The 18,284-nt window shown below is 34.5% G+C and overlaps 1 protein-coding gene across 1 annotated transcript; it reads right to left on the bottom strand.

The window, feature by feature from the left end:
* Window positions 1–5,578: 5,578 nt before the first annotated feature.
* LOC123532353 (uncharacterized) lies at window positions 5,579–17,693 on the bottom strand. The gene is made up of 9 exons (XM_045313766.2): window positions 17,593–17,693; window positions 13,420–13,502; window positions 12,907–12,978; window positions 12,482–12,617; window positions 10,680–10,774; window positions 9,960–10,037; window positions 9,031–9,184; window positions 7,466–7,738; window positions 5,579–6,805 (listed from the first exon to the last, which is right to left on the bottom strand). Exons 1-9 carry the CDS (start codon window positions 17,639–17,641, stop codon window positions 6,552–6,554), a joined length of 1,194 nt encoding a protein of 397 aa, XP_045169701.2. The 5' UTR covers window positions 17,642–17,693; the 3' UTR covers window positions 5,579–6,551.
* Between the last annotated feature and the right edge of the window lie 591 nt (window positions 17,694–18,284).

The raw sequence follows: 18,284 nt of genomic DNA, 5'->3' as shown, positions 1-18,284 counted from the left end.
TTTATCGTATGTTTAACATGGGATTTTTGAACCCTCCAAAATTGTTGGAAATGTTTGTCTCATTGCTTATTTTTTTTTAATAAAAATGTTACTGCTTTCATTGTCTACCACTTTTTTTCCACCCTTGCCTGAAAAAACAGTAATGAGTTTGTACACTGTTCAGACAATTGTGCTCTGTTGAAATTTAACCAAACACAAGTTTACCTGCATAAACAGAAAGCATGATATGTCACCATGCGCGGATCCAGATGGGGGGTGGGGACCGGGGGTCCGGACCCCCTCTGGAAAATCTTTAAAAAAGGAAAGAAGACAAGAAGGAAAGAAAATGTTTTTCGAAAAAGGCAACATTAGGACTGCATGTAAAGTATATGCGGCTGCTGCTACATACGACCCCGACATAATTCATATTATTTATCTAAAAGAAACTAAGAATTTTACCTTCAAGAAAGCTTGATTTTATCATTTTCGCAAATTTAACAGGTTAGTCCATAAAACTGTCCCAGAATGCAAAAAATGAAGTGTCAAATTGCAAAATTCTCAGGGAGGGTGGGGGGGGAGGGTGGGGGGTGGGGGCAGGGGATCGGACCCCCTCTGAGAAAATTGGCTGTGTCCGTGCATGGTCACTATACCTGTCCAGTACTGGACATTATGGTAAACGCTTCATTCCTGCACAAATGACGATTTCACAACTTCTGTCCGGTTTGTACAAATTTCTGGCCGCGATAAACCATTTGACTTCTGCAATCTTATGTGCGTCAAATTGCAATGTACTGTGTCAGTGCATGCGGGGGGTACATTCATCACCTTTAGTGATAGCTCTAGTTCGGTTTTGCTTTACTGGTTCAAACTTGTCTGAACATTTTTTAACCAGATATTATTAGTACAGTAAAATGGTGTAAAAATACTTCAGAAAATGGGAAAAGCATGAAACTTGGTACATAACTACTTTAGGGCAAAATACTAAAAATGAGCATGAGACCCACTCCGAAAAATCCAATATGGCCGAAAAATCCAAGATGGCCGCCATATATGTATATATTTTCAAAAATACATAATATAATATATAAAATTTCTATTGACACTTACAGTCATCAATATAATAAGCTAAAACCACCTGCCTGAATAAATCCAAACATATTATATTAACAAGAATACCGCTCTTCCAACAAAAATGAAAAAAGTTGTCTCTCTTGGATAAAATGTGCTATTAAGCAGAAGAAAAGTCATAATGCATTTATATGAATCAAAATTAAGTATATAATAGTAACTGGCATATCAAGAATGTTTAAAATGGCAACAGTCCTGTGCAGAACTTTACAACAATTGTAAATTAATTAATTATAAATACATTTGAACTTCGGTAACTGGAACCCATCAGGACCGACTAAATTTATTCGAATTATCGGTAGTATGAGTGATCGAAAAATATATTATAAAGGAATTTGTTTGGGACCTGACGATAGATTAATTGAAGAATGGTGTTCGAATTATCAGAGTTTGAGCAAACGAAGTTTTAGTCTGTAATGTGTATTAGTGAATAAATGACATGTGTTTCACTTTGTCATTAGTTTTTGTGACTCAGAATTTGTAAGTGTTGCTGTATTCATTTCAATTTATTTACACTAAGAGAACTAATGACACTTAATACAACTATATAATTCATTAATTATGTTAGTGTGATAGACCATGTGAACATCACTGGCCTGTCAGATCATCATGATTTCTTTGGGAAAAAGTCATTGCCGGTTGATCAGCGTAATCAAATTTACATTTGCATGTTCCTGTAATATTCTGTTTTTTGTCTAATTGTAGCACATTGTGCCATAACAATGGTTTTATAGTTTAATGTCATAAGCATATAATGTACAGTCACTAATGCCCTGATCACTCTCAGGCAAAGACCATGAAGATTATACTGCTTCCTGAAAATTTTGACGCGGTGGGGACGGGGATCAAACTCGAAAAATGTGCAGTTCTAAAGTTCATACTGCGCGCTTTTAATATCCTTGCCAGGTTCTCATGGCGTCTAACACGTTCACACTAATTTTCTTACCACGCGCTTCTTCATGTCCAGTGTGTTCTTACTACATTCTTAGTACGATCAGTCAGATTGCACCTCTCGCTTACCATGCTTTAACCATATGCTTATCACCTTTTCACTGCATTCGTCGGCTACTTATAAATACTACGCCATGCGCCTCTTTTTTTTTTCATTCCTTCTGCAAGTTATATTGACATAATTGTGTCCGCATCTACACTCAACAACCATAAATTACAATAAACGACTACCCCGCACCCCACCCCAACGCCCCAATAAAGAAAAAAGAGCAGTCTTATAGAGAGACTGCGGTGGAATAAGCAAAAGCAGTGTGAAGGATATACGGAGGTCCAAAAGTCCACTACAAGCTGCCAGTGCTGCTGAGCCCATGATTATGTGGCAATTCCTGATGATGTTCGATACCCATTGCTGATTGAAAACGAAGTGATTGGATCCAGTATTCATACTCAATTTTCAGAATCTGAACCAATCATGGTGAGAACCTGCTGCAAACGTGACATAGATGTGTTAAGAACCGGAAGAACGTATTAATAACCTTATGCGGTATACTACAATGTGGCATGCACGTAGCATGGTCATAGCACACAAGCGTAGATAAGTTGTAGTAAGAACTCCATTGACGTAGCAAGAACGCAATGATAACCCAATGACAGCGCAGTGAGCGCGCCATACAGCCTTTGCCGTCCGCACCACGCTTGTACTATGTCCTACTAGGTTTTAGTTACATCATTACTACGTCCTTCCTGCTTCCTGATTAGACCGCGTTCTCACTACATTTGTTTTAAACATGTCCAAAATTCGACCGCGTTCTCTACACTCATGGAGACCATAATTATCATGTTCTTATCGGAGTCCTGTATTTCTTCTACATTGTACAAGTTCTTACTGCGTCCTGCTAGTTTTTACGACGTAGTGGGAAGGTGGCTGAGTGTAACGGGGGTATAAATTAAGAGCAGAATCTATCATTTCTACAAGAAAAATGTGCTCTAATATCTATTTCTGGACATTTTACTGAAATTAAAATAAAATTAAATGTGAGTACTTGAGGATTTTTCTAATGAGCACAGGTATATTCGAAACACAATTTTAATACCAATTTAAAATACTAGTTTTAAGACGACAAATATTACCTATTTACCAGTTGTACTTCCAGTTAAGCTGTCTAATGTAAGAATAACACTGTCTTGTCAAACAAAACTAACCAGTACAGCTCGCGCTTACCGGTGAATCAAGCTTTTAAATGCATTTTCTACATCTTCCTACAAACAAACTGTTCGTATTGTATTTCTGGGGTATAAATGGAGGCTTTCGATACTCTTCTTTACAGCAAAACATGTCAAGTAGCTTGATCATCCATCTGTTCACATATAGATTAGGGCTATAATGTGCATTCCTGCATCGTCTACTACACCTCTTGAACATACTAAAAAAGGTTGCCCATTAAGTCGGGCACATATGGGTGTCGGGTGTTCCATCACTTTCCTTAAATTCCTAGTCTAGATAAATAAGGCTGACCAGAGAGATCTTTGATATATTGGAACCTTTTCAATAGTTTTTGTCTCAAGTACCCGAGTCTCGTACCAATAGCTCCTCAAGTGCATTTGCAACCTCGATAAAGGCTGTGGAGGAAAACGTAATTTGTCAAACGTGCTGAAATGCTCTGCACTGCCTTATGCAAGTTAACTAAAGTTGTCGACAATCTCGTGCTTGTGTGTACTGACAAGAGTATCTGACATGTACCTTATCTCAGATTTCAGCTCACTGTTCAGAGTAATATATTTCACAGAATAGTTACTAAGTGTTGTCCATGAAAGCAACTTTTATATTTTCAGCCTTACTCTTCTTTGTTACACAGTTAGCAATTTATTACGCAGACATTGTGACTGCGGGTGCATAATAAGGAACATTGTTTCATTTGATCCTACTAGCCCATCGCTATAATCTATTCTTGCATTTCGAAGTCCCAAACTGAAAGGGGTAGTTGTCGTACTTGGTGTCAAAGAAACTACAATTTTATATAGCAACTAAGTTAATTGACCTTCACATTCTCCATATTACTTACCATCTATAAACAAGGTTTCATAAAGAAGTCTTTAGAATTTGCAATTTTGAAGTTATTGAAGAATCCGCCATTTGCAAATGATGGACCGACATACAGACGGACAAATAATGATGTACAGGAGGAGAAAATAAGATAACAAGCATTTCTCAATTTGTCCCTCTGTCTATGTAAAATTTCTCAAGAAACAATCTCTCCTTGTTTTAAAGAAATGCAGGATGACACTTTGTGTCATATTCGTGCACTATTTGTTGCAATAGCAACATCATTTCTTGCCATAGGAACAAATTTAAATGACATTGGCATTCTCTGCATTGCCATCTATCCATGTACCACGTATCATGAAAAATTCTGCTGTAGTTTCAAAGTTATTGCAGTATCCCCCTCTGCATGGCTGACGTATTGACATGCATACAGCGGCAACCCATAAGCCCCATCTGGCTAAATACTGGTAAGGGAATAACAACAATGTTTCAATATGCTGCTGTTGAGGGAAATCAAGTGAAATAATATAAATTACATATATTAAAACAAAATATTCTTTAAAATATGAAAACTACACTATGATAATATTAAACAAAGTTTTAAAGGTTAGATTTTTGCCGTTACCATGGAAACAGAAAGAAACTAACATCATTTGAATTGTTATTTTTGCATTTGATGCAAATTTAGGATTTATTTTATTATATACATTTATATTTAGTGCATTTTGGGGATGAATTTAAATATAATGACCTTTTATTAGAATCTTCTAAGGTAAATATTGAGTTTTGGCGGCCATTTTGGAAAATGGCCGCCATATCGGCCATCTTGACAGATATCAAATGGGTCCCATGAAAAAATTGTTTTTAATGCTTTAATAAATAGCTGTGCCAATTTTGGTGCTTTTCCCATTTTCTGAAGTATTTTGATCGCACTATATAGAGTATATTTAGAAATTTTTGTCTCAAAGTTGGGACGAAAAGGTCACCTTTTTCAATTGGGAATAAGCTCCTCCCACAAAACAGCAGCCCTTGTGTAGCCGCCTGTTTTATAAGGAATAAGAGTGGTTTCTGTTTTAGGAAAGGGACAGAACACTGTATCCAAAGAGTTTTCACGTTCTTGTATTTAGTTTAGCAATTCTGTATGCTACATATATTTGGACTTGTTAGTTGTACACCAGTATTTTAACATTTAGTTTTTCGACAACTTTAGTATAGGTGTGTGTTTTAAAGCCATGGCATGTCTTGTTTTATTATGTGAAACTATTAACTGTATCAGGGCGCTTGTTATTAACAATAAAATATTTGCAAACTACCTATAAAAATTATTGTTTTTTTGTGGAGGTCCAGGCACTTGCTGGTATAAAGCTGACATTGGCATGTAATGTTTTAAATTGTATAAGTTGATATTACAGTGTGTCAAAAAGTTCATGAATATATTATGGCAGACATTTGGCGTGCAGAAATTTTCATGGGTAGATGAATACAAAAATACGCCCCTTTTTCGACTTGTATTCATCCATTTAACTTTCTTTAGCGACAAGGCTATTAAATAGTCGAGCGTTGCTGTCCTGCTGCACTTGTGGAATTGAATTGTTTGCTAATGCAATTAAATTTCGTTCTCTTGAACTCTGATAATTGAGCACCGCCCATCACTCAAACTCCATCATCGGGTCCAGGCAAAATTCCTGTAAAACGTATATTGTTCAATGGTTCGAACTACTGATAACTCGAGCAAATTTTGCCGTTCCCTTCGAGTTCGATGTTTGTAGATTGGGTTATCTCCCTTTCAATTGTAAAACAATAGTTAAAAGGTACCAAGAAATATTAGAAACATCTGGTATGACTCCATGTTCGCTGTTTTAGAATATGTGTACACTTCCACACCTAAAGTTTCAAACCAGTCAATGACGTATCTCAGATCTGATTAACCAACAATTTGATTTTATACCTTACAACTGCTACAGCCTTCAAGAAAAACGGTGACGAATGACCTTAACCTTTAGCTTTTGATTTGAATTTAAATTGTCATGTTTAAAAATATATCTAAAGAAAAGATATGGGAAGAAGGCACATTCATTTATTATATGTTAGTGTTTTCTAAAGGATATATTAACGTAGTTTTACATAGGAATATCAATACTTAGTTTTTGGGACCTCGTAATTATCTGCCCGAATATCATGTTGCTTAAAATTGTAAATACCTGGATAATATTTACACATTCCAATGTGTATGTTAATATATCAAAAATGACTGAATCTTTACAGTTGGTTTCATAAAAGGAAATCTCATTAATTTATAATCTTTGATGTCTTTAAATTGATTATTCACACAAGCAAGGACTTCGATTTCCTTGAATCAAATGATAGATCGTAAGTAGTCTTTGATTAATCTGGAAGAAAAATCTTAACATCAGGCCTTTCGAACGTAGAAAAAAAACAGTCCTGAAATCTATGTTTGTGTCCGTTCACAAATAAAATGCCCTCGTTCATTGCAATCCAAGTCATACCACTTAAAAGTTGTGTGGGTATTATGTTTATTGTTTATGCTGACGCAGTCTTGATCCTTGTTGTGCATTACATGATCTGGCTCGCCCCTATTCCAATCAGCTTCTGTCTTCAGTACTGTTTGGCCGTTTGTCCAGGAGAAATGGTTATTATTTTTGAAGTCTTTGGCCCCTATCCAGTAGAAAGTGTGATTATGTTCTGAAATTGTGCATGTTGAGAAATAAGTATGTATCTCTTGAAAACTCCAAGATGCAACCCAGACACTTGTTTGTGGCTGTAAGTCGGGTATATCGGCAAACGTCTTGTTGCAATTGTAAATATGCTGGTAGCAGCTATTGGAATGGTTTGCTGATTCATATATATTTGGCAAAATTTGTTTCAGATGAAGTCTTTAACCTGCCTAATAGTATATGCAATTATATTTATAGAAGAAAAACTGTTCAAACTGCCACTCTGTGGGAGAATAAAAGATATTATATGGCATAAAATACGAGTACTATAGGCTAGTTACAATGCGGCCACATTTCGTACAGCGTTAAGAAAACAGTTTTAATAAGTGTTTAATAGCACATGTATATGGTAATTCATACAAATTATAATCGCATGAAAAGACACATATCATTTTCATTATAAGAATTTAACCTTTTCCACATAGCTCGACATTAAAAAAGGCAGAACCTTAATTTACAGAGAATCGGATAATTAAACTTCAGTCCTTTGGAGAAGCCTGGTGTTTCATTTGTTTAATTAATTATTTAACATTGAGAAAGATATGCGCATAACATCATTCTGGTACATTCCTTTTGCATAGTAAAATAACAGCTGTTTAGACGAATCGTGTTACGTAATAATACTTACGATAATGACTTCGTAGCCAGTCTCGTAGTAATAAAGTCTTTTCGTGAGTATCTAAAACAGCAAGATCTTCTCCCTCTGCTTTGCACGATGCTCGAGCGTCATCCCAGGATACTGGCCTATGATGACTTGCAACATGGATACAAAGCTGCGCATGCGCATTTTGTAAATACACGTAATTTCTTTTGTTGCAGTACGAATTCGTAGACGATAGAGTTGTCATAGCTGTAGTAACGGTATGCAAGTTTGGCTTCGTTGTAGCTGTCTGTTTGTTTTCTAATGAAAAATAATTTCCAAACTTGGGCTCTCTTTCTAATGTTCCATAAATTGACATGAATATGACATATTCATAAATATAAGGACATGAATGTTACTTAAGACCTTTTATGACCTATTATTAGAGATGGAACGCGAACTTTTATTTTTTGATCTAAGTCAAAGACAATAACTCTGGTCTTGCCACATGAAATTTAAAAAAAAAACTGGTGCACAAACACATGCTGGATAATATTCCTACATGGTTTAATGACTCTGGGTGAGATATTTTTAAGAAGTATAGTACAGCACAGCCTTTTAAGTAACATATTTGTTTATTTCGCTACGTCAAGGGCTATAACTGGTCTGGTTGTGTAAAATGCCAAAGAGAACACAAGTTGCGCAACTTCACATGCTATATAACAATCCTCTAATGTTTTATGACTCCAAGTCAAATACTGTCTTAGATACAGTATATATGGCACAAACTGGTATGCCCTTAACGCATATGTTAGATAATCAAGGACAATAACTCTGGTCCGGCTGAAAAAAAATCAGAACAAAATCCAAGATACACCACTTCACATGCTGAAAAATACACCCTAAGATTTTTCATGACCCTAGGTCAAATACTTTTTCAGGTAAGTCAGACACAAACTTATATCCCCTTTTACACAATTATATTTTTTGACTATCAAGAGCCATAACTCTAAGGTGCACAACTTAACATCCAGAATAATATTACCGTGATGTTTCATAATCCTGTGTCAAATAGTTTTTAGATACATGCGACACAAACTTATGCCCTTTTTGTGCATATTTTTGACTACGCCAAGGGCCATCACTCTGGTCTGGCATCAGGCGGTGGGGGGGGGGGGGGGGGGGGAAGACAAATCTGTTGCGTACAATCTGTTAAGATTGCATATTATGTGATTTTGGATATAACAGTTTTATAGTAAATAATTCGTAAAGCGGCAGATAGGACCTTTCATTATTGACGACAGGATAAAGTTTTTTTAAATATCACCAGCTCGGTAAGTATATGGCAATCGGTACTGCTTCTTCTATACGGTTACAATATGGATACGAACAGTTTGAAAGAAATCTGTGAAACAAAACATATAATTGTCTCAAACGTACTGTTTTTTTCAATTACGATCTTTTTATTTCTGAGAAGCCGAATACGTTTTGCTCATAGGTAAATGTAAATGAGGCTCTACCTTCTGTCGTATTATCTTTCAGAGTGGTAGTTGTCAAGGAAGTGGATAACTTTGTTGATTGTCGCATAGGTTGTGACAGAGTGAAATGTTTACCTGTTATAATGGTCTTTGCATCAGAGGTGTGTGGATGTGATGTTGTCATGGTGATGTTTGAGGGAGTTCCACAACGATCGTTACAGAAATCTGTATTGCAGCATATCGGGTTACAATTTTGATTGCTGAATGCTTGTGTTAATGCATTACATGCCTGAAAATAAGCACTGGTCTGTGAGACGGTTTACGGTATAGGCCTAACATGTTTGTGAACTATAGACTAAGTCTTAAATATTGGCACGAAATTAAAATAATAAAATAGAATATTCAACATAAACACAAACATCTAACTTAAAATGACATCGATAAATACTGCTTTATAATACCACTATATCACCATTGCAACAAAAGTTGGAAACATCTATTGTTTGCTTCAGTTTTTGTTATACAATTTAGTAATCTGCTATTACACTTGACAGTTTTTTTTTATTATTTTATCTTATATAAAATACAGATATGACCATTCGCAAATGCAAAACTGTGTCTCAATGTTGTTAACCTATAGGTCTCTTCCTTCTGACTTTTATTGATTCCGATTGTACAGTGCTAGTAGAAGTTCTTATATTCTAAAGACGTTGGACTCAAAGCTACTGGTTTTATTTTCAGTTAACCTCATTGCCTGTTGAAATGTAAAAATGGCAGAAACGGTGAGACCAAATTTCAGCTCGCAGAAAATGTTCTTTTTTTTTCTTGACTGTATACCAACGCAAAAAAGACAAAAGATATACAAACGCAAATGCATGATTAGAATTTGACGCCGAGGAGGCAGAACGATGTATTATTCTATTTTGGATTAGCTATACTAGAAATTGCTGAACGTGTACTAGTATATGCGTCTATAAATCTCTTCTTGTTTGTCTATGTAATTGCGAGTTTTGACAGATCCTAATAATGAAACATTTCTACACTTTATAGAAAGTGATATTTACCGCACGTGTTTCACATTGACCTCTGTACAAAGTGCTAGGGCGGCCACCCAATCCAAGGGGATGGTATAACATGCACAGCTGAAAATAAGAATCTTGTCACATCAGGTTTTGGAGGCTTATCTTAACCACCATGTACAACACATTCTGTACATACCTCAAGAAACTCTTAGGAGCCCGTTTACACCTGTTATGCTAAAATTGTTAAAACTTGTATTTTGTGTAAGTGATCTTTTGTACAAGATTTTGTAGTCAATGATTTTTTGTAATGTATTATTATGAAAAGTAGAAAAAATGTTTAGAACAGAGGAAAACATCAAACTACTGAAATGAAATGAAGTAATAATGTGCACTATTTTAAAACACTTATGGTGGCATATTTTTTCCCACCATCACTTGTGTCTCCAAAGATGCGACGTATACAGTTATTACCTCACAAATGAAAAAGTTTCTTGTTATCCAGATAATTATCTTAACAGGACAAAAACTGTATGTAAATGCCGAAATGTGCAGTCGCAGTCATTTTCCGGTAAAGCAAATCATCTGTTGTTTCAAAGTACATACTGGAATGATAAATAAAATCTACAGGAAGTCCCTTTGAAAGCGAAGCATAAAACGCAACTAAGCAAAATGATAGCAGATTCGATTAGTCCTCTTTGGCATACGAATAATCTATATTATCGAAGTATTTACTTCGATTAACAGAATAAATAAAATTCGTACTTCATTTTTGCCACAGACAGTAACATTGGTACAATCTTTGGGGTTTTTCACATCACACGTGTAACAGTAAGGACCGCGTTGATCAATGGGAATTTCTGAAACACGAAATATTATTTATCTTATTTGTTTCTCACCTTCGTAATATGCATATTTTATGATGACACTTTATATCATAAACAGACGATTGATAAAGCAACTTACAATTATAAATTTTATCTCCATATAATCATGTTAAGATAGTTTCTCAGTCTGATGTTATTGCCAGCTTCACCATTTTTAACTTCCACCTTGCTAAATGTCTAAACTGGACTGGTCCATCTTTTAAATTAAGCAGTACCATTTCTTTTTTGAATGGGTGTTCACTGAAAATGTACTGACTGAATAGCAGACAGTGCAGACGGACGTGCAGGCTGATCTTAGTCTGCACTGGTCGTAAAGGCAGAATCACTTGCCACCAGCAGGCTTAAGGTTAAGAACTATTTATTTCCTTCGTCTTTTGACTTGTTAGTTATGAGCTAACACTTTGTGTAATTTGTCTAAAGAGTATTTGATTTAAGATTTTAAAAATCGTAATTTTTGCGCGTTTATACTGGTAACATATTCGGGACTTAATGCAAATCCACGAATCGCGCTGACGATTATTGAATAATTTGTAATAAGTCAACATGAGGTTTATTTCCGTACGTGCGTACAGTATTTTGCATTTACCATGATTTTACAGTAGCTAAAACTGCTGTATAAAAATACAAATCACTTGCCCCTCATCGATGTGGGTTCGAGCCTTACTCGGGGCGTTGCATTCTTCATGTGAGGAAGCCATCCAGCTGGCTTACGGAAGGTCGGTGGTTCTACCCAGGTGCCCGCTCGTGATGAAATAATGCACGGAGGGGCACCTGGGGTCTTCCTCCACCATTAAAGCTGGAAAGTCGCCATATGACCTATCATGTGTCGGTGCGACGTCAAATAAAAAAAAATACAAATAAATGCCAGCATATCGATATTTTTAGCATCTGAATAAAACAGCCAAAACGATCCGCCCATGTTTAATTATAGTTCACCTTCCGATAAAAATATAGTTTCTGGAAATTATTTGAAATATCATTAAATTCAGTGGAAAATCATGTAAGCATAATTATTGATACTTTCCCTCAGAAAAATTAGCTTTTACTATAATTCCAAGTTCTTTTTGAAATTCTTGTGTCCAGCTTTGAAAGGTGTATTATAAAGGCATGTTTTTATGAATAACGCCAGATTTCGCATGCAATCTCACTGAAAGGACAATCCTTGAACGATATTATTACACCAGTTTTGTTCATACGAAAATAAACGCTTGTTTCTTTCCATACAAAATATATAGTGAATGTAAATATATATTTATTTTTGATATTAAATCTGTATCATAAGCATGATATAAGACATCAATTGAAAACTATTCTTATGTGACACTAGCTCGTAGACCTTGTTGGAAGAAATGGACAATATAACTGATAAATATAGGAACATCGAGGCATATAATAACTAGCATAGCTTTTCCTACTTATTTCATTGTTCTCCACGTTATTAATTAGCTATTTAAAATACATATAATTCTGTATCATATTTACATATACACACGTATAAAAACAAGTTCTGTTCTATGATAAACAAAGGAGCACGCTTGTTTTATACTGACCGTGTGACAGTGTTCCGCATCCCTTCATGTTCTGATTATTAATAAACTATTTAAAATACATATACTTCTGTATCATATTTATATATCTGAAAAGGAGCTCTGTTCTAAGACAAACTTGTTTTAAACTTACCGTGTGTTCCGCATCCCTTCATGTTGCAGAAATCACCGGCACAGCATTCTCTACACGTTAAGATATCTGTTGAGCGTTTATTCACAATGTTCGCTGACCTTTTACCAATGAGAGATATCGAAACGGAAGGACATTGCTAGTAAAATGAAATCACTGTCATATATTTTTGTTAATCTCTAATATAGGAGAGAGCGGTGCGATTTACTTAGATAAAATACAAAACTTATAACTAAATTTAATAAACAGCTATTTCTTCTTTGGTTCATAACGGTAACGACATTTATATATATATAGATATATCCATCCAAAACCAAACTAGTCCAAAACACCATTCATCCCGTATGTTTTAATTTATTTATTTAAATAAAAACGATTACTGGTAGTCTATATGGATGACAGTTAAATTCAAATAATAAGCCACGTACTGATTTTGGTAGACAGCCGGAAATGAAAGCTACATTTCGGCTTGATGTTACAACTTGTTCCGTGAAACAAACCTGAAACATAGCCGGAAATACACATTAGGTATGAAACGAAAATAGCAGCTTTTTAAGTCATTAGAGATCGTTTGACAGATAATTTTACAAAACATATTATATTGTAAGTGCTTGCATGATTTTTGCTTTTAATTACTTAAACAAATATCATTACAAACTTGTTTAGCGATTTCATGCGTTGTCTCACTTTGGTTGACAAAACAAAAGAAGTAGAACAGTACAAATGCAGTACCTATCTCTTCCCTATATTTTTCGGTCTCAAATGTCAAGGTATTGTACCATTGATTAGTTGATTGTCTTTTCGTAGGAGAATATGAATCATGTATAGTTTCATTAATGTTTTATCTTTCATATACAGACCAGAGTGTAGTGCGTGATGAGTTCAGTTACAAGTCCGACAAAAGTTTCAACACGATGCAATAAATGTATTTTGGTCATTACCTCATCAGGATTGCAAACTGTCAGCTTCGAACAGTCACGTGGGTATGGTACATGCTGGCACTCAAAACACTTTGTACCATAACCTGTAAAATATCAACACTTTTTGTTTAATATTACATTCAAGGGGAATGAATGTTCGAAGTAAATCGTTCTGACGATATTGTTATAGGGTCATGCAGGCTACATTACAACATTAAAGGTACTCGACTACAGATTGGGTGAAATTTTTCAACATGTTCATTTCCATCAAGTCTGGTATGAAATGTATATATGACACTGAAAAATGATAAAGTTGGTGAAATTAAAAGTTAGATAATGGTAAAAATGCAAAAAGAATGTAAATTTTCTGCATTATTTCAAAAGCGTTAAAATGGTCAATTACCTTCTGCAAGATATTTTTGGTTACTCATGAGAATGACTTGTAAATAACTTAGGTCAGTAACTTTGTACCACAAGTCATTTTCAGAGTACACACTTTTTATGGATTATTTTTTGCCTAAAATGTGTGGGTTAGTCCCTTTAAAGCTGAATACAATGTTAATGAAAAAACAAAATTAATACAGCTCTTTCATATTAGTTTACAATTACTACCAAATGACTTGTGTCCTTTTACGTATTGGTCTATTTTTACATGTTCATATATCGCTTGTTATATAAATTTATTATATGAATATTGTAAGGTTTCCACCAATATCCATTTTTGTATGTGTTTAAAATATTTTATAAATTATCTCTAGAAATGATCAGCTTAAATAGTCGTAAAATGCATTAAGCTTTATTTAATCAAAATATAACAGCAGAAATGTGTCATCAATGGAAATGCATCCCGTGATACTGTATGGTTATTATATTCGTAGCTTGATCTGGGATGTTGTATTCGGTTCGAGTGGAATGTGCCAGTTCGGATCACACGAGGGTCGCAAACGCCGAGTGTGATCCGAACTGATACAATCCACTCGAGCGAACTACAAAAATCAAAGATCCAGCTACTGTTATAATAACCCTTTTATTATACAGCTCCACCTTTTTGTTTGTTGTTTTGTTATCGAAAGAAATCTTGAATGTTTAACGATGTTAAAGTAGTAATAAGTGTCGTTTTTGTGTGTGCTATTTACAGATGCAAATTAAATGAAGGTAGCCCAGCAACATACAATACACAGGTACAATATGGATCTTTTTTCTGCATATTTATTTAAGAAATACAAGCCGTATTTTTAATAAAATTTATATAGGTACAATGTATATAATAAAACTATTTTCGAAGCAGATACCATGTTTGCTCTATTACAGTAATTTTAGGAGTTAAATTTTGGCAGATCAGATGGTTCCCACGTTGTCTGAGTGACGAATTTTAGTGGAAATGAGTGGACGGCATGAACATTTCCGGTCTTGTAAGTATGGGTTTAGGAACTATTGTACTAAATAGGTAATCGGATAATTGCGGAAGGGCAAAATCCTCATTTTTTCCAGTTAAAGTGGCATTTTCATGTTTAATGTAAACCTGTTTTTATTTCATTGTGGACCAATACTTGACATTTTGATAGCATTTTCAAGGAGAATTTTTGCATTTATGGAAATGAAAACAAACCTTATTACTCATGTGCTCATACCCACATTTAAGCTGTCAGTTTTAAGATATTCCATAGTGTTGACCTGTGACACAAAAAATCTCTCTTAGAAGATATATGACCTGTACTTTTCTTGGTGTTTTTTTTTTTTTTTTTTTTTTTTGGTAGTTTATAGGTCATTTAAGAACATTAGGCTAGTAATTATATTTTAAGGTAGTTCTGCACATTTGGATCAAAATATTTTCTACAATGTAGAATTTGATTAAACTCTGATTTTTCAAAACTTCAGAATATACCTAGAAAATTAAGCAAGTAAAAAAGATAGGGTCGTGTGCTTGATTTTTTGCTAGACGGAGTTGAAAGAATTGGACCTCACGCAATTTTTCATAATGGAAGTCTATGGGAAAAACATAACTTTCATAACATTTTCGCGAATAGAATTATTTCTACAATGTAGAATTTAATGAAACATACCACAGTTGTAAATAAACATATGGCCTATAATGTGGTGAAATAAAATGTATAGGTCCGTGTGCTTTATTTGAGATATTTGACCATGATTAAAGTGAACCGCACTTTTCACGCTAATTTAAGACATTATTTTGAAATTTTAACGTGTCAGATGTTTTAATATCATATTCTGACTTTAGAAAGACAGTAACAGTGCCATTGTAATAATTTTACTCATAGGTTACTATTAATTCATAAAATGATTTTCATTTCCGTATGCCGAATCCAGGCTTTATTCCACGTTTTCCGGATAAGTGACGTTACGCCATCACTTCCGGTTTATCAAACGTGCAGGACTACCTTAATAGGCCGGGCCATGTGTTACTGTTAATTTTAGATAGAAGATATAACAATTTTATTTACTACTGTACAGCCTTTAAGGTATTAGATCACTAACAGTAATGTTTACAAAATGGTATTTGCTTGGTATATTCTGAAAGGTAACCGTGTTTTGCGCTATTTTGCAATTTTTAAACAGCTTTTACCATGCCGTTTTTTTAATAAATTTTGTATAACTTATGGTATCTCCTCAAGCTCAAGTAGAGACAAATTTCAAAGTGATAGCCACTATCCAAGACGTTTGCAGATAACTCATTTTACCATTAATGTTAATAAAAGAAACATCAAACTATTGGTAAACAATTATAAAACACAAAATAAAAATGTCAATATCATTTTTTCTATGGTGCCGCAAGTAAACGGACTTAATGAGACAGAATTCATACTTCAATATTGAAAAAATAAGGTCGAATGCTGTGTTTCTGTTTTGAATTTTGTTTACTCCATTTAAAAATATCCTTAGGGCAGACGTAAAACCTACCTAAATTTCTTCCACAATATATAATCTAAGAGTGAAAGCAAAATAGAAAATTTTCACCGTGTGTAACTCGATATTTTTAAAGATGTGTAACTCTACCCCTTCTGTTTAAGTAGTAAATTCACTTTGAACACCAAGAAATCGCTTATAAGATTCATCTTTTTCCATTTTTGTACAAGAAATCAATAATAAGTCTTGAAAGAAGTAAAAACTTACTACAAAAAAGGAATATAAGGGGGAAAAAATTTGGTCCCAGTAGGGCTTGAACCTACGCCCCCCTAAGAATTGCAGTAAAAGTAGGTTTATGGTAGGAATTGAATACTCTTCAAAAAGGAGGTTCTCTATTAGTGATCTAATACCTTAAGCAATATCCCGTTATATACCGAATGAAATGAAAACAATGGGTGCACCTGGAGCGCAAAGGAGTCCTTAACACATTTGTTCATTTATCTGAAATTTGTGCCATTTCTTCAAACACTCCTCTAAAGTCCAAAGGGGAATGTGGGTTTTGTCATTTTTTGAGCTATATAACGCTTCCTTTTTCATAATTTTATATCAAAATTTCGAACTTTGTCATAAAACGCTTGATAGACTTCAATATACTGTCTTCCACATGTTAAGCAATGTCTCAAATGATGTACATACCATTGATCTAGAAAAACAATTATATTTTTGCAAAAAAAGAGATAAATCTTTACCATTTCTTCGGTCAAGAAACCACCAACAGCGATTATTATCCTTCATATGTTGAAGCGGTATCCGGGAAAACTGTAACAGCAGCATCCTAAATCTATAACATGATATCCTCCATAACAGAGTCTCGTGTAACAGTTTCTCGCCCGTGATTGCCCCAAAACAAATCCGAACAATTTTTAAAGTCTTAATTTTAAGGTAGTTATTTCATCATTAAGTGTTTTGTAATTTCTTGATCCCGATAAGCACTATATATGATGCGATATTTTCCAAAAAATGACAACAATCTCCTTCCTCTGGCAGAGTGTACAAAAGTGCTTGAAACAACGACACAAATGCCAGCTAAATGAACACATGTCGGACTAATTTGCGCTCCGGTTCGCCCGTCGTTTTCATAGGATTCGGTATATAAATTAATGGGTAAACATTCTTACAAAACCTGAAATGTGCCCATTCGTTCACTTGTCCTGCGTAAAATTCACCACTCAAACAACGTTGAAACCATTTTACCTGATAAAGCTTAGCCATTGTGATGACATGATCAGAAGTGAGTAAATTACTATACAGAAATAAAAGGTTACCTACAGCATGTTACAAAACAAAATAGTATGCCAAGGGAAATCAGTCTCGTCATTGTGTGAATTGCAACAATACTCTTACATTAAACTTTACACTCCTTGGCTTAAAACCATTTGTTAAACTGATAAGGAGTAAGGCCATATAAACACCAGTCTATAAAAGTAAGCACTGAAATAACTTCTTCCTTTATGTACTTATTACCCTAGCTGATTCGACACTTGTGTTTTCATATCATTTCTTTTTATCTATTTATAAGAGTAATTTATGAAACCAAAAAGTTTAATTCAAGTTGTGTTTATATCATTTTTCTATTTTATAAATGATTCTTTACAGCTGTATTGACATATATGTTTTAAGAGCTTTACAAATTGATAATAATATTGCAAAAATACTCACAAGATTGTATCTTTAAATATGTCGACGTGCATATCGCATTATGCATTTAGTTTGAAACATGTCTCTTGTTTATAAAATACGGTGATAAATTTATGTAACGCCATTTGCCGACATGGAACGTTAACATGTGACCGAAACATGTGGTAAGACACAAATCTTACTTTTGCATATCATTCCTTATTTGTCTCACGAGCTGTATTTTCGAGCAAGCGGGCATGCAAGCGTTATGTGGATGGTTTTTTTTTCGAATGGTGCTTTTCCTTTTAGACTTTTTTAGAGTGCAACGTGGTTAAGGTGACTGT

This window comes from Mercenaria mercenaria, chromosome 11 (assembly GCF_021730395.1).
Source record: "Mercenaria mercenaria strain notata chromosome 11, MADL_Memer_1, whole genome shotgun sequence".
Taxonomy (NCBI): domain Eukaryota; kingdom Metazoa; phylum Mollusca; class Bivalvia; order Venerida; family Veneridae; genus Mercenaria; species Mercenaria mercenaria.
The sequence above is the reverse complement of the archived record's forward strand: the minus strand, read 5'-3'. Positions and strand labels throughout refer to the sequence as shown.